The 25,339-nt window shown below is 51.1% G+C and overlaps 1 protein-coding gene and 1 pseudogene across 2 annotated transcripts in view; both read right to left on the bottom strand.

The window, feature by feature from the left end:
• Positions 1 to 2,636: 2,636 nt before the first annotated feature.
• On the bottom strand, positions 2,637 to 15,803 carry LOC135179961 (B-cell CLL/lymphoma 9 protein-like; annotated as a pseudogene).
• Positions 15,772 to 25,339, bottom strand: part of LOC135179963 (uncharacterized) — a 75,381-nt gene continuing 65,813 nt past the window's right edge. For both annotated transcript variants that reach the window (XM_064152141.1, XM_064152142.1), the window contains exons 2-3: positions 21,969 to 22,051; positions 15,772 to 16,022 (exon numbers count right to left, since the gene is read on the bottom strand). In XM_064152141.1, coding sequence (XP_064008211.1) covers positions 15,819 to 16,010 — 192 coding nt within the window. In that variant the 5' untranslated portion in view covers positions 16,011 to 16,022; positions 21,969 to 22,051 and the 3' untranslated portion in view covers positions 15,772 to 15,818. The remainder of the gene's footprint in view (positions 16,023 to 21,968; positions 22,052 to 25,339) is intronic.

Below are 25,339 nucleotides of genomic sequence, written 5' to 3'. Positions count from 1 at the left end.
GCACACAGCTCAGCCAGCCTGGCCTCAAACACCTCCGACCATGGGCCTCAACCCCCTCCCTGGGCAACCCATCTTCCAGCCTCTTACCACTCTCCTGCTCAACAACTTCCTCCTCACCTCCAGCCTCACCTCTCCCCACCTCCAACTTTGCTCCATTCCCCCCACTCCTGCCACTCCCTCACAGCCTAAAAGTACCTCCCTAGCTTTTTTGTAGCCCACTTCAGATCCTGGCAGGCCACAAGAAGGTCACCTGGGAGCCTCCTCTGCTGCAGACTCAACAGCCCCCAACTCTTTCAGTCTGTCTCACAGCAGAGCCTGCTGCAGCCCCTCAGCATCCTCCTGGCCCTTCTCTGACACACTCCAGCATCTCCACATCCTTCTTGTAATGGGGGCTCCATTTAAGTATTACCTTCATGCATTCCCCACCACTCAGCCTCTGAGGCTCACTGTCAGACACCCTACCCCAAGCCAAAGCCCCCAAGATGACACAATCCAGCAGACAGACAGAGGTGCTTAGGGAAAGCTCCCAACGCATACCGCTGTAGCGTCACAAAGCACTCAAGAGCAAGGTGGTAGTGACAATAAAGTTTCATCTGTTTTTTTGCCACTCAACAATTGAGGAAGACTGTTTTATATATATATATATATATCTTAGGATCAACCATGAGCCAAGAGACCTCCAAGATCAGCCAGTGCAACCTAGCACTCAGCCCCTAGACAATCAATTAAACCATGTGGCACTAAGTGCCCCAGCCGGCTTGGCCTTCAACACCTCCAGGCACAGTGACTCCCACCACCTCCCTGGCAGCCCATTCCAATGCCAATCACCTCTCTCTGACAACAACTTCCTAACAACATCCAGCCCTAGACCTCCCCTGACACAGCTTCAGACTGTGTCCCCCTTGTTCTGTTGCTGGATGCCTGGCAGCAGAGCCCCAACCCCACCTGGCTCAGCTCCCCTTCAGGTAGCTGCAGGCAGCAATGAGCTCTGCCCTGAGCCGCCTCCTCCTCTCCAGCTAAACACCTCCAGCTCCCTCATCCTCTCCTCATAGGTTTGTGTAGTCCCTGGGGCATTTTGAGATAAGACCTCACTCCAAAGGTAAACAAGCTCAGCCCAGGATTAAGTGAACAAGAAGAGCCTTGCAAGGAGCACACAGCTGCCTACAGAGCAGACGTCTAGCAGCAGCCAAAGCCTACCCCACCTGGACGCCAGGCTAGCGGTAATCATACGAGAGAGCATTCACCTGAGCAGCTGTCTGCTGCAGACAGAAACAAGTGGACGGGACAAAGAAGACAGCTGATTTTTGTAAGAAACAATATATTTTATTTTTCTGACACCACAGCCCTGGCGAGTGGTTTTGTACCAAATTTCATGGAGGTTACACAGAACGTTTTACGCTGGGGGAGGAAAAATAAAGAACCACAAAAAAAAAAATCCTGGATAACTTTTAGTGTCTGTTCCACTCCCACATGAACAAAATCACTTGGGGTTTCTAAGAAAAGGAGAACAGGAAACAGTGAGAGAGGACTACTGTAGGATGTAACAGTGTCCAAGTCCAGCCCCTTACTAAAAGTGGGAAGAGTCCCCACGCGAGGAGAGGCTCTCCTAGATTTACTCCCCAAAATAACACAATGTATTGCAGCTGCAATAGGAGGAGACAGAAGGGGGATGGAGAGAGAGAGAGAGAGAGAGAGAGAGAGAGAGAAGCCTATTTAATAAAGAGTGGAGGGAGAGACAAGAAGGTGCTGGACAGCACGCCAATAATTTGAAAAATATGTCCTTAACTTATTATTTATTTTCTTTTAAAAGATTCCCCTCACTGAAACTTAAGTTCCTTTTTTTGTGCCTTTTCATTAATACTCTGCTCTGAGGTCGTAGTTTGGTTTTTCTATACATTGGAGTTGAAGGAAAATAGTCGAAGGTTCTGAAGATGGATTCTCACCTAAAGTAAACAGCCTAGAATCCCATTCTCCTCTCACCCCAAAAGACTAAAAGTCTCTGCTAAAATCCCTTTTACAATATAGTACAGTACAACCAAAAAAAAAACAAACCAAAACCAACAAACAAACAACCAAAAAGAAACAAACAAAAAAAAAACCCCAACAAAACAACCCCAAAACCAACCGAAGAGTCTGGGAGAAGCCAGTCGAAGGACGTAAACATACAGAGAAATGGTGCAACTTGTGACCAAATGGCAAGTCCCAAAAGGACAGCTACAGGTTCTCAAAGCAGGTGCCACCGGGGGGGGGGATACCCAAAGTCCACAAAAAAATAACTCCTTAAAAAATAAATCTTAAAAACAACAACAACAACAACGACGACGACAAAAAAAAGCAACAACAGGAAAAAAAAAACAAAAACAAACCCAAAAACCAAACAACCAAACCCAACGAACCAAAAAGAAAACAAAACCCAACAAACAACCTTTTCCAATGAGTATATGGTTTGTTTTTGTTTCGTTGTTTTGTTTTTCTTCTTCAGGTTAATTCCATACATTCGAGATTTCCCAAGCGTCCTCTGGTCTCTTTTCACCTATTGCATGGCCAAAACTGTACTCCTGGAGCTCCCTAAAGAGCCCTCAGGACTTGGAATCTCATCTTGACAAGGATCACAACGTCAGTCTTAGGGTAGCAGCTTAAAACATCATGTTCCCTGGGTTTTCCAGGGCCTTGGCTAAATCCTCCCATGCCAACGTCAGCAGCCATACCTCGGGGCCCTCATCTGGGGGGGACATCTGATGTTTTGTTGGGGTTCCCCATCATTCCCTGCATTGACATCATCATACCAGGCGACCCACAGGGCCCGGGTGGGCTGTAGAGCCCTGCGGGGGCTCGGTCCTTGCCTGGGATCATGCCCCACAGCAGCCCACGGGGTTGCTGATGAGCGTGGGCTGGCCAGGCATGGCCGTCTGTAGCTGGTGACATCATGCGGTGGGGCGGCGCCATCAAGCCCTGCTGCAGGAAGGCAGGCGGTCTCATCGGGTTATGGCCCGGCATGGACGGAGCTGTGCCAAGAGGGATATCCGCAGTTCCACCGGGCCGGGGCCCCCCATGCCAGGCAACGTTAGCCCCATCCTCGCGTCTGCTCTGCGAATCATCCCTTGCATGTGGGAGAAGCCAGGCCCTGGCCCCTGAGGCTGCTTGCCGGCCTGGGCACCTCCCCGCGAGGGAGAATACTGTAGTGTCTGGCTAGGCTTCTCCGAGGGGATGATCCTGGAGCGGTCAAACTCGGGGATGCCCGCGGCGCCGGGGCGAATCACCTCTGCAGCTCGGGGTCGGTGAACACCGAAGGCCATGTTTGTTTCCCAGGACGGTGAAGGAGTCGGGCCGCCAGGGGCCTCCAGGCTTGCAAAGTGCTGCATCTGTAGAGCTTTGGGGCAGGTTGGTAGGGCGCCCCAGAGTCCTTCTCCGTGGAAGCCCATTCCCGCTGGGAAGTTGCCTTGTCCGCCACTGGGCCCGTTGTGTGGAAATGGCACCTGCTGTGGAGGAGACCTGTACGGGAGGGAACCCCTGTGGGAAGCCCAGGCGTCCTGAGGTACCATTGGAGACTCCTGTGAACCGTGCCCCATCATTGGGTTGTGTGACATCAGCCCAGGTCCCGACGGGGACCCCGTGAGGAGGTATATGGGTCCCCATAGCATTAGGAGAGGGCATATGGTTGTTATGGGAAAGAGGCTGGGTCATTCCCATTGGGCTAAGGGTTGGCATTGGACCCACTGGGTTTGGACCTGATAATTCGAGGAATCTGAGAATTAATGCCCATTCCTAGAGAAGAAATAAGGAATCACATTTAGGTAACAGCCAACAGTAATCAATAAAGCTATCAGAGAGCTCGCTGCAGGGTTATCGACTCTGGGCACACAGGCACGTAACAGTGCTCTGAACAAAACCCTCAGCAGTGGCTCTGGAAGATGTCCTTTTAACCAGAAAACTGATGCCACCTGCCCCAGCCTGCCTCTCTAAACTTGCCACGGACCCATCAAAAGTGACTGAACTCTGCTCTTCTAAGTAGAATCTCAACTCCGCTCACCCCTTCACTACTTACCAGGCAACCAGATGATGCAGATGGTAACCAAACACGTCTGTGACAGATCAAGGGTTACAATGGACACTTGTCCACTGGGAAGGGACCAAACCTCCTTTCAGCAGTCAAGAACCACCAAATGAGGTAACCCTCGTGTGACTAAGGAGGCGGGCAATCAGTAAGGTCAGTGAGCTGTCGTTGTGAGGGTATTCAGTTAGCCGCTTCTGCAGGCGTCTCAGCCACTCTGACCGTTACCGAACGAAACACAACAGCCACAGGTATGCTCACCAAGAACTCATCCAGGCTGCCACTCCTACCAAACATCCACACATCTCCTCTTTCAACTATGCTAATCCAACTGGGTGAGGGGGGTAAAGCCTGTTTTTGTCTTAAGTGTACGCCCAGGAATAGCAAGGATTGGCTTTCTCATACAAGACGGTCCAAAAGCACAACGTTTGATTTTACTTTTCCTTTAGACCTCCAGGTAGAGAACAGGACAGTTTCCCCTCAGCCCTGAGTGAGGTCACCTGCCATTACATGTTCCCTACATGAAAAGCTCTAGGTTTTGAGAACTCACTCTAACACTCTGTCCCATAAACTAAGGCAATCCACAAAACCCAGGAGAAGGCCAGCCTCACAAGTCGTGTAGCAAAGGGGGTGTGGGCAGGATGGGCGCAATCTGCAGGTAAAAGCACGTTCCTGTTCAAGTGGATTTGCTAAGCACCCAAGAAGCATCCAATGTAAAACGACTTAACTTTTGGAAAATGACCATGCAGTGTTCACGTGAGGACTTCTTTACCATAAGGGTCACAGAGCACTGGCACAGGCTGCCCAGAGAGGTTGTGGAGTCTCCTTCTGTGGAGACTTTCCAGCCCTGTCTGGATGTGTTCCTGTGTGACTTGTGCTAGATTCTATGGTCCTGTGTGGTGGGGAGAGGTTGGATAACCTACGGAGGTACCTTCCAACCCCTAAACATCCTGTGATCTTTTTAATGTGAAAGAAAAAAAAACACTCAGTGAAGCTTCTCAGACACTGCTTTAAGACAGGAGAAGAACGGTCAGTTGGGTCTGACCCCTTATTTGAGCAAGCAGCTTTCACCCACAGAATTCCTGTCTCTGCCTAAGTGGAAAAGCTCTCCCATACATCAGGGTTTCCCCAAAGTAGACACTTCTGACAAAGAGACACTTTTCAGACTGGAAAATAAAAGACTGCAAGGAAAATTTCTGTCTCCTGTTTCAGAAGACCTCCAACTGCCTCCTCAAAAATCAATCCACAGCTATATGTTTCTTCAAGAGTTTTTACCCTCCCACTATCCACATTTGATGAAGCTTCCAAAAGCACTGCCCTCACTGACAGCTTGGGTTTGTGCTTCGTTGAGTTTCTTACCTGGTACACTGTTCATAGGTGGCAGAGTTTGGGGAGCGTGCTGGAGGTGAATCATCATCTGAGCTGGCCACAGTTTTGATGGCATCATGGTAGAGCGGTGTAGAGCTGGGCATGGCAAATTTGGAACATCCTGGACATCATAATAGAGAGGGGATTCTGTGAAAGGGTTGGCCTCTGGAGCATTGTGTAAGGGCTGCTAGAGGGAAGATTCCCAGGGAGAGTCACAGGAGCAGACTGGCTGGCTGTGGAAGGAGGTGGACCCACCTTAAGAAAATAAAAAAGAAAGAAAAAACTTGGGGTTTGTTTCACACTTAAGTCCTACCCTTTCCCCTCGAAATCTCAAAACCTAGAAATCTCAGTTATTGAAAGAGACTATCTTACTACACAGTCAATGCCCACTGACTGTGGGAACCAGAAAAAATAAGCCTATCATAGAATTGACCAGGTCAGAAGAGACCTCCAGGCTCAGCCAGCCCAGCCTAGCACCCAGCCCTGGCCAATCAACCAGACCATGGCACTAAGTGCCTCATCCAGGCTTTTCCTGAACACCTCCAGAGATGACAACTCCACCACCTCCCTGGGCAGCCCATTCCAATGCCAATCACTCTCTCTGACAACAACTTCCTAACAACATCCAGCCTAGACCTCCCCTGGCACAACTGAGACTCTGTCCCCTTGTTCTGTTGCTGCTTGCCTGGCAGCAGAGCCCAACCCCACCTGGCTACAGCCTCCCTTCAGGTAGTTGTAGGACAGCAATGAGCTCTGCCCTGAGCCTCCTCTTCTGCAGGCTGCACACCCCCAGCTTCCTCAGCCCTCTCCTCACAGGGCTCTGCTCCAGGCCCCTCCCCAGCCTTACTGCCTTCTCCGGACACCTTCCAGCACCTCAACATCTCTCTTGAATTTGAGGAGCCCAGAACTGGACACAGCACTCAAGGTGTGGCCTGATCAGTGCTGAGTACAGGGGCAGAAGAACCTCCCTTGTCCTGCTGGCTACACTCTCCCTGATCCAGGCCAAGAATCCATTGGCTCTCTGCCCTCCTGGACACACTGCTGGCTCATGTTCAGCTACTATCTCCCAGTACCCCCAGGTCTCTTTCTGCCTATTGACCAAGATGGTTTATCCTGGATTCTGCACTCCTACTGAAACTACGTTGAGCCTCTACAAATCCACAAGAATTACCAAGCAAGGCAGAAAATCCTGCTATTCACCTTCCACACACTAGCCACACAAAGAAAAACCTGTAAGTCAATTAATAGCCCCTGCAGCCACCAAAGGTCAGCTCCTTTTTTCTTTAGGAGGCATCACACAAACAACAAAAGCTGCAGCAGGTACTATGCCAAGGCACGCAGGCAGATTTCTGACACACCGCATCACCAGCTAGGAGTAAAACTCTCTGTTTATGTTTCCTTTCAGGTTTTATACACACACATTTACTGTTCACTGCAGTTGAAGAAGCATTCTCTGCTCCTAGTAACTTAACATCATCCTTTTAGTCTCCCAAAACTAGAGACAACTTAAACCCCTCTCCAGTCTCCTTTGTTCCTCACCGATGAATCTCAAGCCACTTAGACCACGTGTGAAGGGAAAATGCCAGACCGGTTGTACTGTCACTGAAAATTCACTACGTGCTCCTCAGTGCACATCCTCGCTCCCTCCCACCCCACTGTCCTCCACACCGGGGATCACACCGGGGAACAGAACAACCCTGCACTGCTGACACGTTTACCCTCTGGAGTAGCTGCGTGCCAATTGAACACAACGGCAGGCACACACTAAACCACTTGGTTCTGATTCGTAAGCACTTGGCTCACGGCGGGCATGGCCTCAGCAGCCCCAGTGGGCACTCAGCACCATGGTTCCCTTCCCTGGAAGCGGGTCCCGGCCAGCAATCCTGACGGCTTGTGCAAGCGGTTACCCTCCTGGCACGGCCAGCACTGCGGCCCGGCAGCCACGGCCCGGCCGCCGCCGTTACCCGCAGCGGCACTAGAGGGCAACATGGGCAAACGGCTCCTCCGCCGAGCGGCGCCGGGCAGGAAGGCGCCGAGCCGGGGAAGGCTCGGAGCGGTAAGCAGAGGCAGAAGCATGCCACCAGCAACCCAGGCACGCTCAAGCGCAGACAGGGTGGTCCCAGCACCTGCAGCCCCAAGGTCGCAGGCATGGCACCGAATGCCACAGGCAGTGGTGTTTTAGCTCTCTCCAAATGGTTGAAGCCAGAACAAACGCTAGCACATCTCACTGTCTGTGGCAGGAATCCTAGAAAGAGCCAGGTTCAGAACCTAGAAACTAACCACACCTGAGCCATAGCTAGCTACACAGCTGGCACACTGCGCTGCACATGTCTCTGCGGGAGCCTTTCGGCTCAAAGCTGTTTCGGTACCAGGCTACGGCAGAGGCCAAAACCCCTCCCGAGAGAGCTTTCTCCCACTAACACAGCCAATCTTGTCCCACCTCTTGACCCACACTCCTTCAGGTCCGAGTGACCAGCCCGCTCGCCTGGACACACAGGCGGCCGCGTGGGGCAAGCCCACAAAACACAAGAGCAAAAGCACTCGTGCTTCGGCCACGCAGGCACCCACCAGAACCTGGGCACCCCCGCAAAGCACCCTCCAGCTCCTGCCACGGCAGGAAACCGCCTCCCTGCCCTGGCTGCAGGCTCTGCAGCAACCCAACGAAAGCTCCAGAGCCAGCCTGGCTGGCAGAGGCGGGCACTCACCAGACTCCACAGTCCCCAGCATGGCTGGAGAAGACATGGTGAGAGACGCTTTGTGGTTTGGGGGTATCCCAGGGCTCTGCAAAGGAGGCTTTGGAGACGCAAGTCCATCCAGGAGAAGGTGCAGGGAGAGATGGAGACTTGAGGTGGACAGGAGAAGCAGCAGCAGACCCCAAGACAGGAGGGGACTTAATGGAGGCAGCGGCAGCTGCGGCAGTGGGGCCTGCAAGCATTCCTGCCAGCTGGGAGGGCGTCTGAGGGGACTTGAGGTTCCCCGAGGGAGAGCCCTCATGGGAGACTGGACCTGGCGCATGGTGGGGGATTGAGGGGGTTGATTCCTGGTGAATGCACCTGACCGGCTGTGGAGATATCCAGGGGTTTTTCGGCCGAGGCTGCGCTGCGCGGGGGGAGCAGTGTTGAGGCTGTTGGGGTTACTGGCGGGATTGAGAGGTAGTGGCGGCAAGTGGCTGAGCCGGTTGTTAGTCCTTTGGTCAGGCCAATCTGTTCTCTGAGGTTCCGGAGGCCGACTCCTGGGCCCCTGAGACATGGGAAGGAAAGGCCTGGGGCCCATGCCATACTCCTGCTGCGGGTGCTCCCGAACGGCAGCGGCACATCTTCTGCTGGGAGGAAAGCATCTCCGAGACACCAGGGCGCAGTTTCATCATCTCTTCTGGCCCGACTCCTGCCTCCCCTCAGCTTCTGAGGGACCAGGGGTGGGTTGGAGCCCATGCTGACATTCATGCCCATGTCCCCCCTTCATGCTGCTGGGTCCCATTCCAAACTCCAGCTCCCTGCCAGCGGCCATCTGGGGGGGTATTCCTTTTGGAAAGTCTCCCCTGGAGGGGCTCATCGGCCCTTCCACTGGCATGCGAGGGAAGATGGGATTGTTCCCAGGCTCCATGTGTCTTTGGGAGGGCCTCATTCTGTTTATCTCCATGCCAGGCCTGATGCCTTCCATGTTCAAGCCAGGAGGGAGGCCCATCTGTTTCTCAGCCAGCTGCTGCTGATAGAGCTCTTCAGGCAGACCCTGCGGATTGGGGAACCGCTCCCCCTCGGCCAGGGCCACTGAAGACACCCTGTCCAGGAGGGAAGTTTCGTCCATCTGGAATTTTTGGCACGTCGTCTGGCCAACTAACACCTGAAAAGTCCAGGCCGGGAGGCAGGATTTGGGACGCTGGGGCCTTCCATGTCAAGGAGTCATCATCCCCGCCAAAACCCGGCAGGCGCATCTGGCTCCCAGGCACGTTGGGATGAGGCGCCATTCCCCTGGGGGGCAGAGGAGTGTGACATGTTCATGCCTTCGGGGAAGGGCTCCGGGCCCCCAGGTCCCCATCCCTCCCCAGGGGTCATCTGGTAGGGAGGGGGGGGGCCTCGGACCACCCCACGAGGCCCGTGCTGATGGATCATCATGTCCTGCAGAGAACACTGCTGCACAACCACCTGTTCTGCTTTCTTCTCTTCTCCTCGTAGAACTCCTGCTGCAGCTTGAGCCAGGCCACCTGCTCGGGAGTCATGTGGTCAGGTGGTCTGGACCTATGGGTCCCGACTGGGAGTTCATGGGTGGTGGCCCCATTTCATCTGGGGAAAAAGGCATGTCCCTGTGTCCTTGAGGGCCAAACGGAGCCCCTCCATCTGTCCGAGACCCTGACCCTTTGCCTAAACTTTGGGATTGAGCCATCATGGCCTGTATGGGCCCTTCGGGTTTCTTCTGGGGCCCATCCAGCACGGCAGCAGCGGGGGGCGGCCCCCCACTCTGCCCCCCCGTGAACTCCTTCTCGTCAGGAAAGAGCATGCGCTGGATGTCCCTCAGGGTCTGCAGCGAGCGCTCCCGATGCTCCAGCTGCTCCTGCGACAGGCCGTCGGGATTCTCGCCCAAGCTGGGGGCCTCCCCGCCAGACCCCTGCTGGGGAGGACCTTTGGCGTCTGCAGCAGAACTATTGCTACCTTGAGAAACTGGACTCACTGCTCGATTATTGGGGTTGAACTCTGCCCGAAGCCTTCTGTCTGCAACGGGGTAGAGTTTGCAGGGCTGCCCACAGACATCACTTTGCTTTCCACGCTGGGACTGTCCTGGTCTATAGGACACGGAGGGCCAGTGGATTTGGATACCGGTGCTGACACAGGTGGAGTCGGCTGCATTTTGGCATTCTGGGGAGGGTTCTGGTCCTGGGCAGCAGAGGGCTGGGTCTGTGGCAGGGGCTTGGGTTCAGTCCGAAGTGCAGTGATCTGGGGGTTCTGCAAGAGAAAGGCACATGCTGTCACTCTGTTTTTACAGCCACGTCACACGAGCAGCGGCGCGAATGAAAGGTCCAGCCTCAGTCCCACTGGCCCACACTTCACAAGGAAGGGGAGCCTTCATGCAGCTATTACAGCAATGCAGAAACCTATCTTGCCTAAGTGTTACAGCAGGTACCCTTGCCTCTGAGATAGCTCTGTACGAGCAACAGGCCTGGAAACAGAGGGAACACTGCAAGACTCCAGCTCCTCTTTGGATGATCCAAGACTTTAGTTTGTAGGCGGCTAGAACAACGACTCTTCCACCCGAAAACTTACTTCAAAGTATAAATAATCATTCATCTCTCTGAATCACACAGAAACATTTACCATTTCCCTTCTCACCCACATGCAGGTATTCCCTACCAAGGGTACAGTGTTTCGTTCCGCCTTGCTGTTTGAGATGTTCTGGATATGAAAGGACACAATGGTTTCCACCTGTCCCTTCAGCACAGCTTCTGCAGCCCTGTGAAAACAGAGAGATGCACATATCCAGTTGAAGCCAAGAATCAGTTTTTTTCTTACCTGCCCTCCCTTCTAGCCTGCAGCTGGCAGAAGGAAGAGACCTAACCTTGTGTTTTCACTCTAGATGAGCAGTAAATGTTTACATCCAGAAACAAATCAGCATTCAGGGGTCATGGCATCCTGGTTACTACTCACTGCATTGATTGCAAAACAGCATCTACCACCATTTGCAAAAACAAAAAGAATTTAAGGGGAAAAGAAATCACTTCTCAGAGGGCAAGAGTAGTGACATACATTCAAGAAGGATGTTGAGGTGCTGGAACATGTCCAGAGAAGGGCAACAAAGCTGGTGAGGGGCCTGGAGCACAAATCCTATGAGGAGAGGTTGAGGGAGCTGGGCCTGTTTAGCCTGGAGAAGAGGAGGCTCAGGGGTGATCTTATTACTGTCTACAACTACCTGAAGGGACATTGTAGCCAGATGGGGGGTGGCCTCTTCTCCCAGGCAACCAGCAATAGAACAAGGGGACACAGTCTCAAGTTGTGCCAGGGTAGGTATAGGCTGTATGTTAGGAAGAAGTTCTTCACAGAGAGAGTGATTGGCATTGGAATGGGCTGCCCAGGGAGGTGGTGGAGTTGCCATCCCTGGAGGTGTTGAACAAAAGCCTGGATGAGGCACTTAGTGCCGTGGTCTAGTTGATTGGATAGGGCTGGGTGATAGGTTGGACTGGATGATCTTGGAGGTCTCTTCCAACCTGGTTGATTCTATGATTCTCCACTCCAGCTCCTTTAGCATCCCCAAAACAAGTAATGGCTATTTGCTACAAGAATACACTTGGAGAAAGCACACTTGAGAATCTCTTACAAAAGAGAACATAAATATAAGCTCGACTTCCTGAAGACATTCAAGCATCAACCTACTTACTTGTTGGCCATCTCAGTAGAAAACACATAAACCACTTTGGATGGAGTCTTCTGTCCACTTGCTGGCTCCAAAGAGGCAGTCAGACCATGGGAAGGTGTGGAAGACCTTGGGGCTGAAGCATTTGAAGGAGTCATGGAGTGTGGTGTGTGCTGAGACTCCTGAGACTTCACATGATCAGCAGAATTGCAGTCTAAAAGGGTAGAAGGAGGAAAAAGACAAGCATCAGTACCTTGGTGGCTCTTTGGAACTACTTCTGGAAAGTGATCAGAGCTTTTTTCTCTGAAACTTCCCACTTCTCCCTCAGGCACCACTAAAGGTGATTCTTCCATTACACCACACATCTGCCCTCTTAACGCCACGCTGCCCCTCAGGCACCACCGAGAGCAAAACCTCATCTTGTCCCTCTCCAAGGCAAGTGGTAGCTCCCAAAGCCACACAGAGCAGCAGGAAAACCTTCCACTAAAATGATCAAATATAAAGAAGTCTGCCCCCAAGGAGAACAGTCAGTGCAAAAGGTCACTTTTTTCCTCCCTTCAGCCACGTGACCTAGCAAACAGACAACAAAGCACAGATGGACAACTGCGTGCAAGTCCACTTCAGCACTGCTGCACAGAGGCAATCACAGAATCAACCAGCTTGGAAGAGACCTCCAAGCTCAGCCAGACCAACCTAGCACCCAGCCCTGGCCAATCAACCAGACACTGGCAACAAGTGCCTCATCCAGTCTTCTCTTGAACACATCCAGGCATGGCAACTCCACCACCACCCTGGGCAGCCCATTCCAATGCCAATCACTCACTCTGACAACAACTTCCTAACAACATCCAGCCTAGACCTCCCCTGCCTAGCACACCTTGAGACTGTGTCCCCTTGTTCTGTTGCTGCTTGCCTGGCAAAAGAGCCCAACCCCACTTGGCTACAGCCTCCTTTCAGGTAGCTGTAAACAGCAATGAGGTTATACTCCTGAGCCTCCTCTTCTGCAGACTGCACCCCCCCAGCTCCCTCAGCCTCTCCTCACAGGGCTGTGCTCCAGGCCCCTCAACAGCCTTGCTGCCCTTCTCTCAACACCTTCCAGCACCTCAACATCTCTCTGCAATGGAGGAGCCCAGAACTGGCCACAGCACACTCAAGGTGTGCCCTGAACAGTGTTGAGTACAGGGGCAGAAGAACCTCCCTTGTCCTGCTGCCCACACTGCTCCTGAGCCAGGATGCTCTGCTGCCCACCTGGGCACACTGCTGCCTCATCTTTAGCTCCTCTCTCCCAGCACCCCCAGCTCCCTCTCTGCCTGGCTGCTCTCAGCCACTCTGGCCCCAGCCTGGAGTGCTGTTTGGGGTTGTTGGGGCCAAAGTGCAGAATCCTGCACTTGGCCTTGTTCAATCTCATCCCATTGGCCTCTGCCCACCCATCCAGCCTGGCCAGGTACCTCTGCAGGGCTCTCCTACCCTCCCAACAGCTTCACACCTGCTCCTAGCTTGGTGTCATCTCCAGACTTACTGATGCTGGACTCAATCCCCTGCTCCAGATCATCAATAAAGATACTGAACAGGACTGGCCCCTGCACTGATCCTTGGGGCACACCACTAGTGCCAGCTGCCAGCTGGATGTGGCACCATTCAGAACACAGAAAACCCAGCTCTCCAGCTTGTGTTACCAGTCAGGGTGTAACAGGTTATACGTGTGTTGACAAAACAAGACTGCATATTGTTCAGAACCCCAGTTACAACAGAGCAGTTCCTGGAAGGCCAGAGGGAAACCATCAGGCTGCATTTGCACTTCCAAATCCTTTAGGAGTGTTTCAGGGTTGCAAAGGAACTTTCCCATCAGTCAGATCTGCACCTTAACTGTGAATAGGGCATTTAATGATGCCAGCTACAATAGCGTCTCCTCTTTGGCTGTTCTCAAGACCTTTAGACTTCTTTGACTGAAACTTACAGAACCCCGGACAAGAAATATTTTGCTCACCCTTGCATAGCAATCCTCCATCTCACAGAGGACTCAGACTAACTGTCTGTACTTGCACAAGTACTTGCACAAACGTACCTTTGATTTCAGGGTCATCGTTAGGAGTCCCAGCTTCCCTCTGTTCAAATGAGTCCGCTGAAATGCTCCTCTCTCTCTTCCCCTTCCCCTTGGCACCATTTCCAGAGCCATTCTTCAGCCCCATGCTCCCACCTGGGCCAGGGAGCACTTTGGGAGGGTGACCTCCACTTTTAGGGTCACAGGGAGAGGGCTGGGACTGGCTGGTGGAGCCCCCTTGTTTGCCCTGGTTAGAGAATTTGGGATCCAGCTGAGGGTTGCCAGACGGGGACATCACTGTAGGGGGACGGACCATCACCTCCTGCTTTGATTTGGGGCTACTGGGGACACAGAGAGAAGCAAAAGAAAAGGAAAACAGAAAGTGACAAATCACACCATGCATTCATCCAACCCTGTAGCAACAAATTAGAGAGGAGCAGCAATAATCACTGCCACCTTTGCAAGCTAAGACAACTGCTGACAAATAAAACAAACGCCTGCAAGCTTAGAGTCATGCAGCTGCTTCTTTGAACATGCCCTGAAAGGGTTATTATCCAAGATGGCATCTCATTGCTCAAGAAGGCACCAGGGCAAGCTACAGACCTGCCAGATCCCAGGAACTGCTGTCACATGAGGACCTACCTCTGGGGCTTCTGTCAATAAAGACAGCGGTTTCTATGTGCACAGAGAAGCGCCTCACACCAAGACCAGCTCAGAGTAAACAAACAAGGCACAATAAAAGTTCACCTCACCACTCTCCTGGACCCCAACTACATGCTGCAGCTCTGATGACAGCAGACCCCCACTCTGTACCATCCTCCCTTGCACCTCCCTATCCAGTTCTACAGGGAGCACAAGGAAAACCCAGCATTACTGCAGCATTCATCATACATTGGGGCGAGCTGCCAGGAAAACACAAACCTCTGACCGTGAAAACAATTAAACCAGCTACAACCTGCCTCTGAATAAGGAAAGGGAAGGATACCATCTCACTGCACACTCCTGCAAAATGGGGCAGAGGAAGCTGCTTTCATTTACCAAAGGAGATTCGGAGCCTTTCACTCCCTTTTCCATTCAGCACATTGCAATCCTAAAAATATTTTGCTGCTCTTGTTTTTGCAGATGTATTAACCACCCCTTCCTCTTCACCCTCCAGTTAATCCACTGCTATTGGATCTCACACGTTGTACTCTCCCATCAGCACTGCCACTTCCAACAGCCAGCGCTTGCTGCCATCCTCACTGGGGCTCACAAAAGCTATTTCCTCCTTCGGACAGACATATGACTCAGAAGCATTCCCTGTAAATTACTCTTAAGCTCCAGATGACCTCTAGGAGTAAATAATCGTGCTCAAGAATGCTGTCAATCAGACCACTAAGTCCCTGGACAGTGCTTTGCTTCCATGTTTTTCCCTTTCCAAATTAGTGGAGGAGAGATGCTGACCTGCTGCACTGGCAGGTGAATGATGCAGAAGATCTCAGTACACAGCTGATCAGTTCTTCAGACTGCTCAGGCCAGTAATATGGAGGAAGCATTTTGTGTGAAAGTACAGACAGAGACCTTCTGCAGCCCCACTACCCCTTGGGGAAACAGATAATTAGAAGAGGGAGAAGAGAAGAGGGGAAAAAAACACCAACAGACACAAAATAGCATGTTTACTCTCCTACAGCCTATTCAGACACCTGGTGGGAGGGAGGAGGGTGTGAGGAAGGGAGGATCTGCACCTCGCAGGTTTACAGCCTTCAGCTCACCCTGAGCCTAGCAAACGTGGAGGCTTGTCAGCACTCAGGTACTCAGCAGGTCTGAGAGGAACACAAACGAGGAGCAGCAAGTCGTTGTGTTAGGCACCCACCCTTGCCTAACCCCGCAGCAGAGCAGGGACACCATCGCACACCGCTGCAGGCTCTCCTCCTTACCTCTGTGCGTTGCCTGACGGGGAGTTCCTCACTTTGGGGTTACTGGAATGCATTGACAGAAATCCTGAGCTCACAGTCTCACACAGACGCAGATGGGCTCTCGTCAAGTCCCCCTGGGGAGCGTGCCGCCAGAGGCAGCGTCGAAGCGCTTCCTAGCGCCCGCTTCTCTCAGCGCCGGCTGCCCGCTTGCCTTTTTCCTCTTAGCTCCTCTCTGGCTTTGCCCTGGGCGCTTCCCTCCGGCAGCTCCAGCATTCTCTAGACGCGTGCCTCCTGCCGCCCAGGGGGATTCTCGCATCTCCAGGGCACGCTGTTAAAGACACCCCACCAGAGAACAGAACACCAGTGACTCGCCCAGCAGCAGCAAGTGGCCATTCTTCTCCCGCTATCCGGCGGACACAAGAGAATAGCTTTCAGATCGCCCAGGATTTCCAAACGGAGGCGGCTCTGGCTGGCCATTCAGCTTACAAGCAGTCAGGCTGGCTTCCCTTGAGCCAAAGCTCATCACTCTGGAGTCAACAGAACGGGCAAGGGCCTCCTATCTGAACACTTTGATTCTGCATCCATTCCCATCTTGAAGACGTCTGCCCAGGGAGGTGGTGGAGTCACCATCCCTGGAGGTGTTCAAGAACAGACTGGATGGGGCACTTAGTGCCATGGTCTAGAATCATCATAGAATCAACCAGGTTGGAAGAGACCTCCAAGATCATCCAGTCCAACCTAGCACCCAGCCCTATCCAATCAACTAGACCATGGCACTAAGTGCCTCATCCAGGCTTTTCCTGAACACCTCCAGGCATGGTGCCTCCACCACCTCCCTGGGCAGCCCATTCCAATGCCAATCACTCTCTGTGAAGAACTTCCTCCTAACATCCAGCCTATACTTTCCCCGGCACAACTTAAGGCTGTGCCACTTTGTTCTGTTGCTGCTTGCCTGGCAGAAGAGCCCAACCCCACCTGGCTACAGCCTCCCTTCAGGTAGTTGCAGACAGCAATGAGCTCTGCCCTGAGCCTCCTCTGCTGCAGGCTGCACATCCCCAGCTCCCTCAGCCTCTCCTCACAGGGCTCTGCTCCAGGCCCCACCCCAGCTTTGTTGCCCTTCTCTGGACACCTTCCAGCACCTCAACATCTCTCTTGAACTGAGGAGCCCAGAACTGAACACAGCACTCAAGGTGTGGCCTGAGCAGTGCTGAGTACAGGGGCAGAATAACCTCCCTTGTCCTACTGGCCACACTGTTCCTGATCCAGGCCAGGATGCCATTGGCTCTCTTGGCCACCTGGGCACACTGCTGCCTCATCTTCAGCCTACTATCTATCAGTACCCCCAGCTCCCTCTCTGCCTGACTGCTTTCCAGCCACTCAGTCCCCAGCCTGTAGCACTGCTTGGGGTTGTTGTGGACAAAGTGCAGAACCCTGCACTTGGCCTTGTTCAATCTCATCCCATTGGCCTCTGCCCACCATCCAGCCTGGCCAGGTCCCTCTGCAGGGCTCTCCTACCCTCCAACAGCTCCACAGGTGCTCCTAGCTTGGTGTCATCTGCAAACTTACTGATGCTGGACTCAATGCCCTCATCCAGATCATCAGTAAAGATACTGAACAGGACTGTGCCCAGCACTGATCCTTGGGGCACACCACTAGTGACAGCTGCCAGCTGGATGTGGCACCATTCACCACCACTCTCTGGGCTCTGCCATCCAGCCAGTTCTTGATCCAGCATAGAGTGAATTTGTCCAAACCATGAGCTGCCAGCTTGGCTAGGAGCTTCTCGTGGCAGACAGTGTGATTGGATAGGGCTGGGTGCTAGGCTGGAGTGGATGATCTTGGAGGTCTCCTCCAACCTGGCTGCTTCTATGGTTCTGTGATCTCAGGACAAGTCAGTAGGAAGCCAAAGTTACGAATCTCCACCATGACTTAGCTATCGCTATCCAGAATTCCCCTGAGTGGCTGTAATCTGATATTTCTTAAGAGCATCCTCTGCTCAAATCTTCTCTGTCTCCTCGGTCCAATACAGCCAGACATATGTTCAGTGATGTGTGCTAAGGGCTGCACAAAAGGAGGAAAATAAAACAGAATGCCTTCCTGACGACCTGTAAGCACCAGTTATGCTGTGATTACTCTGAAAATACCAGCTTAGCCACACAAATCTATTAGAAAGGCCAAAAGATCACTACAGAACTATCCCTCTCAATTTCAACCCCCCCCAAACAAGCACTTCTGCAGCTTCTTTCTTAGAAACAACACACATGATGCACGCAATAAGGCATATAAAACTGTTTCTGGAGGAGGAAACTATTGAACATTACTGTTTACATCCTTTGGGCTAAATTATTTTGGAACTAATTCCTGTCTTGTTTATGTTTCAACAAAATCTCTCCTGTTCATCTCACCTACTCAGATGCAAATCCACTTAATTTAGAATCTAACCAAGATTTATTGTTAATGTATTAAGCATTGCTAGTTAAATATTATTCAAATGTAAATACTCCCTGTATTCCTTCTCGGCACCAAAGAAGCAGTTTCTTCCTGTGCACATCAAATGAAACATAATAAATCTCACTGGACTGGGAGTGTCTACATTTTTGGGGAAGAAACTACTGTCAAATTGCTTTTAGAAAACAAAAATGGTTTGCTTATATGCTGACACCAGAGGATTAAGAAACACAGGCACTACATGACCAGCTCTGGCCAAGGAGTTATCAATAACTTGTAGTATTGAGCAGTACAGCTTTCCAGTTCCCCAAATAAATCCTCATGTGAGGTTGTGCAGTTACACACACAGCAACTGCACTGCTGTACTTGAGCCTGACAGTGCTCCACACCACAGCTGTGCACATTGCATCAGCCCTGAAAATTCTCCTCTCTAGTAAATGTCTCTTCTGTTGTGACTACCAGACACCAACTTGCTCCATATTCTCATCGCCCCTGTGCAACACAAACCCAAAGAATCACAGAATCAACCAGGTTGGAAGAGACCTACAAGATCATCCAGTCCAATCTAGCACCCAGCCCTGGCCAATCAACCAGACCATGGCACTAAGTGCCCCAGCCCGGCTTGGCTTCAACACCTCCAGGGATGTTGCCTCCACCACCTCCCTGGGCAGCCCATTCCAATGCCAATCACTCTCTCTGGGAAGAACTTCCTCCTAACATCCAGCCTATACTTTCCCAGGCACAACTTGAGACTGTGTCCCCTTGTTCTGTTGCTGGTTGCCTGGCAGAAGAGCCCAACCCCCACCTGGAGCAGAGCCCTATGAGGAAAGGCTGGGGGGCTGGGAGTGTGCAGCCTGCAGAAGAGGAGGCTCAGGGCAGAGCTCATTGTTGTCTACAACTACCTGAAGGGAGGCTGTAGCCAGGTGGGGTTGGGCTCTTCTCCCAGGCAATCAGCAACAGAATAAGAGAACACAGTCTCAAGCTGTGCCAGGGCAGGTCTAGGCTGGATGTTAGGAGGAAGTTGTTGTCAGAGAGAGTGATTGGCATTGGAATGGGCTGCCCAGGGAGGTGGTGGTGTCGCCGTGCCTGGAGGTGTTGAAGCCAAGCCTGGCTGGGGCACTTAGTGCCATGGTCTGGTTGATTGGCCAGGGCTGGGTGCTAGGTTGGGCTGGCTGAGCTTGGAGGTCTCTTCCAACCTGGTTGATCCTATGAAACGTTTCTCCCATAAAGGTCTCATTTTTAATGCCTCCTATTAGGCACAATGAAGATGAACTCCAGTCTGGACCACACACTCCAGAGAATCCACAAGCCTCTCCAGAGCCACCAACTGGTTATCCCCCTGGTTTTGAGAACAATGTTCAGGTTAATCTATCACTACTGTTATTACTCTCATGCTATAATTTCAGTTGCTGCTGTACAGATTAATCAGAGAACATCTGCAGAAGTTTCTAAACTGCACCACCTTTGTACGCTAATCTGGCTCCTGTATTTGTTTTGACAATAACACTGTAATTAGTGCCATGGTCTAGTTGATTGGATAGGGCTGGGTGACAGGTTGGAGTGAATGATCTTGGAGGTCTCTTCCAACCTGGCTGATTCTATGATTATCAACAGCACCTAACTCCACATTTCAAAAGAGACACATGCATCTGTAGAAATCAGTAGAAGTACATGGTATTCTGGACTCCTCATTTAAGATGAATGTGTGACTGAAGACATGGCAAGTTTCAGGTAAAAAAAGAAGAAAAAAAGGAGACAACAGCATTAAAGTGAGCAGAGTTCAATGATAAAAGGATATATGTGTGAAGAAGTTCAGTATTCTTGTTGCTTCATCCTCTGCTTTTCCTCTTTCAATACTTCAGCATTATCATAGAATCAACCAGATTCGAAGAGACCACCAAGTTCAGCCAGCCCAACCTAGCACCCAGCCCTGGCCAATCAACCAGACCATGGCACTAAGTGCCCCAGCCAGGCTTGGCAAGAACACCTCCAGGGATGGTGACTCCACCACCTCTCTGGGCAGCCCATTCCAATGCCAATCACACTCTCTGACAACAACTTCCTCCTAACATCCAGCTTAGACTTCCCCTGCTACAAATTGAGTCTGTGTCCCCTTGTTCTGTTGCTGGTTGCCTGGGAGAAGAGCCCAACCCCACCTGGCTACAGCCTCCCTTCAGGTAGTTGTGGACAGCAATGAGGTCTGCTCTGAGCCTCCTCTGCTGCAGGCTGCACACCCCCAGCTCCCTCAGCCTCTCCTCATAGGGTTTGTGTTCCAGGCCCCTCCCCAGCCTTGCTGCCCTTCTCTGGACATCTTCCAGCACCTCAACATCTCTCTTGAATGGAGGAGCCCAGAACTGGACACAGCACTCAAGGTATGGCCTGACCAGTGTTGAGTACAGGGGCAGAATAACCTCCCTTGTCCTGCTGGCCACACTGCTCCTGATGCAGGCCAGGATGCCATTGGCTCTCTTGGCCACCTGGGCACACTGCTGCCTCATCTTCAGCCTACTATCTATCAGTACCCCCAGGTCCCTTTCTGCCTGGCTGCTTTCCAGCCACTCAGTCCCCAGCCTATAGTGCTGCTTGGGGTTGTTGTGGCCACAGTGCAGAACCCTGCACTTGGCCTTATTAAATATCATCCCGCTGTCATCATGTTACCTTTTATTATCATAGAATCAATCAGGTTAGAAGAGACCTCCAAGCTCAGCCAGTCCAACCTAGCACCCAGCCCTGGCCAATCAACCAGACCATGGCACTAAGTGCCTCATCCAGGCTTGGCTTCAACACCTCCCTCTAGGGACAGTGACTCCACCACCTCCCTGGGCAGTCCATTCCAATACCAATCACTGCCACTGACAACTATTTTCTCAGACTCCCAGTCCTGCACAGTGCAATGAGAAAATGTAAAGAATACAAGCAGGATCACACTCCCTGCACAGTATTTCTGACTTTACCAAACTTTTGAGTACTTTACAGGGACAACCAACAAACAAAACAAACAAAAAAACCCACCACCAAAACCAAACAAACCCAGCACCTTCAATTATTTCACCTTAATTCTGTATTATCCTATATACATGTATCCTCCATCTATTAGGATTGATGCACTCTGCAGTGGAACTGTGTTTTCCAACCTGAGTTTAAATTTCTTCTTTCCAGAGACAGCTATAAATGATACATCAATATATTCATTGGTGGAACAATAGCAACTCAGCTTCCTCAGCTTCTCATTTCTGCACATTGGGAATGCACCATCTTTTATAATGGGAAATGGGATGCATCATGATTTTTCCAAATGCACTTCTCTATGTCTGAGAATCCAGGGTTCAATAATGGAAAAGCTCTAGAGAAATGTATTTTTGCAGCTGGAATCCACCTGGCATAGCAAAGCCTTTATCATTGCTTTAAAATTGGAGATAGTGCCACTGACAGTGGATGGCCAAGCCACTTTCAAGCCATTTTGGCAAGCTGCATCCAAGTCTGTATTTTCAGCATTGCTTTAAGATATGCTAAGCAACAGCTGCAGAGAAAAGGGATAGTTCTCCTGCTTGCTCACTGCCACCACCTCTCTCCTGATTACATCAGGGCAAGATCTGAATGGGAACTCCTCTTGGAGAAACAGCTGGAATCTCTTTTCAGCTGGAGTAGTCCCCTGATCAGTAACAGCATCAACACCACTAGGAGCACAAAGGAGGTGAGAACAGGCGAAAAGTGGCCTCAAACCACTTGGCCGCAGCTTAAAATCACTTTACACCTTAACTGCAGAAACAAGAGATGGACATGCATTTGTGGGACGGTGATAGGCCCTTTCCAAGTGGAAGCTTACCAAGAACTCTGGTGTCACGACACTGCAGTCCTCATTGTGGAGGCCATGAGATGCGAACTACTCGTCTCACAAGAAAAGATCACCTAGATAAAGGAGAGAGAGGAAGAATTTTATCAACAAGAATGCAGAGCCAAGCATGGGACCTCCCATGCATACACACACACACACAAGCAGAGCAATCAAAACTTGCTTTGAGACACTGAACAGGGAATCCTCTGCTCAGATTGGTGAGACTCATCAGATTCAAAAGCGCCGCCATCAGACTGGAAGAGTCTGAACACACTCTGCACAGGGAGGGGAAATAGCTCAGACCTGCTTTAGCACTCCCATACTTGAGTTAGCTGGAATCCCATGAGCTCATCTGTGCTCAGAGAAGCTGGCACTAAGCTCAGACATGTAACCTCCCTTTTTCTGCACCCATCTTTCTTCAAAGGCTTGCCTTCCCCTCACTATGTGCCCAGCAACTTCTGCCAAGTCCCCTGTGCTTTGCAGATACAACCTCCTCCACAACCAGACAACATACAAATCATAACAGCAAGCACCAAGAAAGCCAAGCAATAACATCTAGGGGAAAACCAGGCAGGTTTTAGAAGGAAGAAACACTATCTGCTCTTCTGGCAGCTCCTACTTCACAACATCGTGCTACAATACAAGAAGGGAATCCAACTGCAAACATTCCCAAGCAAGACCTATTTGCAAGTTTGCTCAAAATAGAGGGGTTAAGTCTCACCTTGCACTATGGTTATTTCCTATCAGGTCAAAGGAGTTAACAGCATAAGAACTGACCAGCACATTTTCAGTGATGGAGGCAACCCTGCATCAATGAATGTTCAGTCACATTTTAAAGCAAGTTTAAATGCCTGGAAGTTCACTAACACAAGAAAACATGGACTCCAAGGAATGGCTTAAACATGGACTCCAAGGAATGGCTTCATGGTAAATCTGAGGTCAGGAAAGACAGAGCAGGTATCTGCCAGCTTCTCCCTTATTTCCTGTGAAAACTGGGGAGGCTGCAAGGACAGTAAGCAACATTCACATTGTTGGGGCCAGCATGGTTTTTCAGAGCACTCTCAGCCTTTTACACAACGTGGACAACCCTGCAGTTAACACAATTGCTATGTGAAATCACTACCAGAGGTTTCCTGTGTAATCCCAGTGCATTCTGCTGCCCAGATCTCCCAACAGGAACACAGGAGCTGTTGTGAGGCTCAATTAGTTACGCATTGTGAAACTACATACTCTCTTTCCTCCAACACTCTCCAACTCTTATCTACTGCAGCTTCACCTTAATAATGTAGCAATGCACTGCCATGCAATCCACTTCAACAAAGCCAACCTACAAAGCTAGTCCCAAACAATGTAGCTACATTCTCCACCCAGTCCAGCCAAATCAAACAATGAAATCATCAATGCGATAGACCATCCTTATCTCGCCAAGTCACACCTGCAGACAGAAGCTGAAACAAACACCTATCGCAACAAGCTGCTTCAGCCAGTAAAACCTACCACAGTAGCACAATCTTTCCTGAATCCAATTACCTGGTTATGTCTCCTTTCCCCTTTCCCCCACCCCACCCCATGAAATAATACAAGCTAAGCTATGCCAGTGCCAATACTGACACACCTGTACTAAAGTAGGGACAGAAATCACCTTTTCCCTTGAAAGGGAGAAACATGTTACACCAGCACCCAACAGGACGCAGAAAGGGAGAAACATGTTACACCAGCACCCAACAGGACGCAGAAAGGGAGAAACATGTTACACCAGCACCCAACAGGACGCAGAAAGGGAGAAACATGTTACACCAGCACCCAACAGGACGCAGAAAGGGAGAAACATGTTACACCAGCACCCAACAGGACGCAGAAAGGGAGAAACATGTTACACCAGCACCCAACAGGACGCAGAAAGGGAGAAACATGTTACACCAGCACCCAACAGGATGCAGAAAGGGAGAAACATGTTACACCAGCACCCAACAGGACGCAGAAAGGGAGAAACATGTTACACCAGCACCCAACAGGATGCAGAAAGGGAGAAACATGTTACACCAGCACCCAACAGGACGCAGAGAATCTGTCACAGCAAACAGCCACAGCTCTACTGCGTGAAATGTTCAAGCCCGACTTGGCAAAGAACCAGAAGATGACAGCCTTAGAGCCTGCAGCTGAGAACTGCAAGAGGGACACAAATCATAGAATCAAGCAGGTTGGAAGAGACCTCCAAGCTCAGCCAGTCCAACCTAGCACCCAGCCCTGGCCAATCAACCAGACCATGGCACTAAGTGCCCCAGCCAGGCTTGGCTTCAACACCTCCAGGCACGGCGACTCCACCACCTCCCTGGGCAGCCCATTCCAATGCCATTCACTCTCTCTGACAACAACTTCCTAACAACATCCAGCCTAGACCTCCCCTGCCACAGCTTGAGACTGTGTCCCCTTGTTCTGCTGCTGCTTGCCTGTCAGAAGAGATCAACCCCACCTGGCTACAGCCTCCCTTCAGGTAGTTGTAGACAGCAGTGAGCAGACTCTATCTGTCTTTAAGGTTACCCAGACACTTACTGCAGTGGAACTCCATCCCCTTCCCCTAGCTTACTGTTTCTGCTGCTCACCTGGTCTTAGCCCACAGTCAGTGCAAGAGAGTGAGGGTGCACAGTGAGTTTCAGAGCAAAAGGGTGAGAGCAAGTACACAAGCAGCTACCACGGAGTAATTAAAGACAACTGCATGTCTTGGTTTAGTTTTGGTAAGTATTGATGAATCACCCCCACACTTCTATGAAATAGTCACCACATTACAAAACAAACAAACCAACCCCAACAGTAAACCAGAAGCAAACAAGCAAATCACCAACCCATCCAAACATCAGAATGGGCTGCCCGGGGACATGGTGGGATCATCGTCCAAGAAAAGCCTGGATGAGGCACTTAGTGCCATGGTCTGGTTGACTGGCCAGGGCTGGGTGCTAGGCTGGGCTGGATGAGCTCGGAGGTCTCTTCCAACCTGCTTGATTCTATGATTCTCTAACTATATAAGCAACATTTAAGGCAAAATCACAGAATCATAGAATGAACCAGGTTGGAAGAGACCTCCAAGCTCAGCCAGTCCAATCAACCAGACCATGGCACTAAGTGCCTCATCCAGGCTTTTCTTGAACACCTCCAGGGATAGGGACTCCACCACCTCCCTGGGCAGCCCATTCCAATGCCAATCACTCTATGAACTAGTTAATTCCTACTTCATGCCTTTAAACTGCAGAAGCTTGATAGTCACAAGTGGTAAGGTACTTGAAGGTATATAGCATTATGGCTACTGCAGCAGGAACAGCTGCAGTTATCACTGAGTCACTTCAGTCTTTTGTCCTCCTTTGAGA

The sequence above is a fragment of the Pogoniulus pusillus genome, chromosome 12 (assembly GCF_015220805.1).
Source record: "Pogoniulus pusillus isolate bPogPus1 chromosome 12, bPogPus1.pri, whole genome shotgun sequence".
NCBI lineage: Eukaryota > Metazoa > Chordata > Aves > Piciformes > Lybiidae > Pogoniulus > Pogoniulus pusillus.
This window is presented reverse-complemented; position numbering and strand designations above follow the sequence as displayed.